The following is a 1,272-nucleotide window of genomic DNA, read 5'->3' as shown; positions in this document are numbered from 1 at the left end:
AGAAAAGAAGAGTAAAATATATTGTATAATAGTGATTGGGTCTCTGCATTTGATTAATTTTAGGATTTTTATGGTGCTGTTTTATTAATTATTTTTCAATCTGTTAATTTATTATTATTATTTTAGTAATTCGATATTGATAGGAGATATATATTTTTGTAGTTTCCCAGTTACATTTCTGAATTGACTTCCGGCATTTTTTTCAGATGGGCCTGTATAATTTCCGTCCATCTGTGAGACCTGTGCCGCTTGAAGTTCACATTGCAGGTTTTCCTGGGAAACATTATTGCCCACGTATGGCAACCATGAATAAACCAACATTCCAAGGTATTTCTTTTACTGTCTTATTATTTGATTTTAGAGTTAGAAAGGTGGGATTTATCAAAAATCCTGTCACATGATTTATAATATATGTTGTAGTTATCAGGATATATGAGGAGATAGATCTTTTTATTTGAATTGATGGCCGTAAGAGATTGGATATGGACAGTTTTTTTTGTGGCAGTTCTATTTAACTTGTATAGATATTTCATATGAAGAATCTAAGAATGATAAAAGTTTAATAAACTGATTATATCTGTTGATTGCACATCATATATTATTTTCTTGATAAATGTTCCAGAAACTATTGGAAATACTAGTAAATTTTACAGGCATATTACACCTTAATACTTTTTCCTTTAACCAGCCATCAAGCAGCATTCACCTGATAAGCCAGTGTTGGTGTTTGTCTCATCACGTAGGCAGACTAGGCTTACAGCCATTGACCTCATGGGTTTTGTGGTAGTTGAATCCAATCCTAAACAGTGGTTGAAGATGCCAGATCATGAGGTAAGAAAGATTTTTGTTATTCCTTTTTCTCTATGCTGTATTCAGGGTTTGGATTTGATGGCATAGTATGGTATTTTTTCATATGTTTAGCTCCTGATCACTAGCTTTAGAGTATAATGTTAAAATTATAAGGGACATTAAATCCTAGAACAAAGAAAATTGTTGTTGAATTCTTACTGTGCTCCCCTTGTTAAGGCCACATAGGAATTATCTCAATATGACAGTAAAGGCTTGATTGATAATTGTATTTTTTCATTGATAGTAAATTACAAAGAAATTTGTTGCCTTAGACTCATCATAAGAAGCAGTTTAGAAGAAGTATAAGAATGGTAAAACTTAAGTGCTAGATGTGGGGAGATAAAATGTATGTTATGTAAAATGGTCTTGTAATAAAATCTTTTCAGCTAGGAATGCTTAAGATACTTCGGAGACATGGAAAGG

The 1,272-nt window shown here is 31.9% G+C and overlaps 1 protein-coding gene across 1 annotated transcript in view; it reads left to right on the top strand.

Moving 5' to 3' along the window:
• Window positions 1–1,272, top strand: part of LOC119594306 (activating signal cointegrator 1 complex subunit 3-like) — a 28,924-nt gene that overhangs the window by 20,395 nt on the left and 7,257 nt on the right. Inside the window, exons 30-31 of the mRNA XM_037943365.1 lie at window positions 207–327; window positions 689–831. Of these exons, the coding sequence (XP_037799293.1) occupies window positions 207–327; window positions 689–831 (264 nt within the window). The remainder of the gene's footprint in view (window positions 1–206; window positions 328–688; window positions 832–1,272) is intronic.

Source organism: Penaeus monodon, chromosome 33, assembly GCF_015228065.2.
Source record: "Penaeus monodon isolate SGIC_2016 chromosome 33, NSTDA_Pmon_1, whole genome shotgun sequence".
In the NCBI taxonomy this organism is placed as follows: Eukaryota; Metazoa; Arthropoda; class Malacostraca; order Decapoda; family Penaeidae; genus Penaeus; species Penaeus monodon.
Note: the sequence above shows the minus strand (reverse complement) of the source record. Positions and strands in the feature narration are given on the sequence as shown.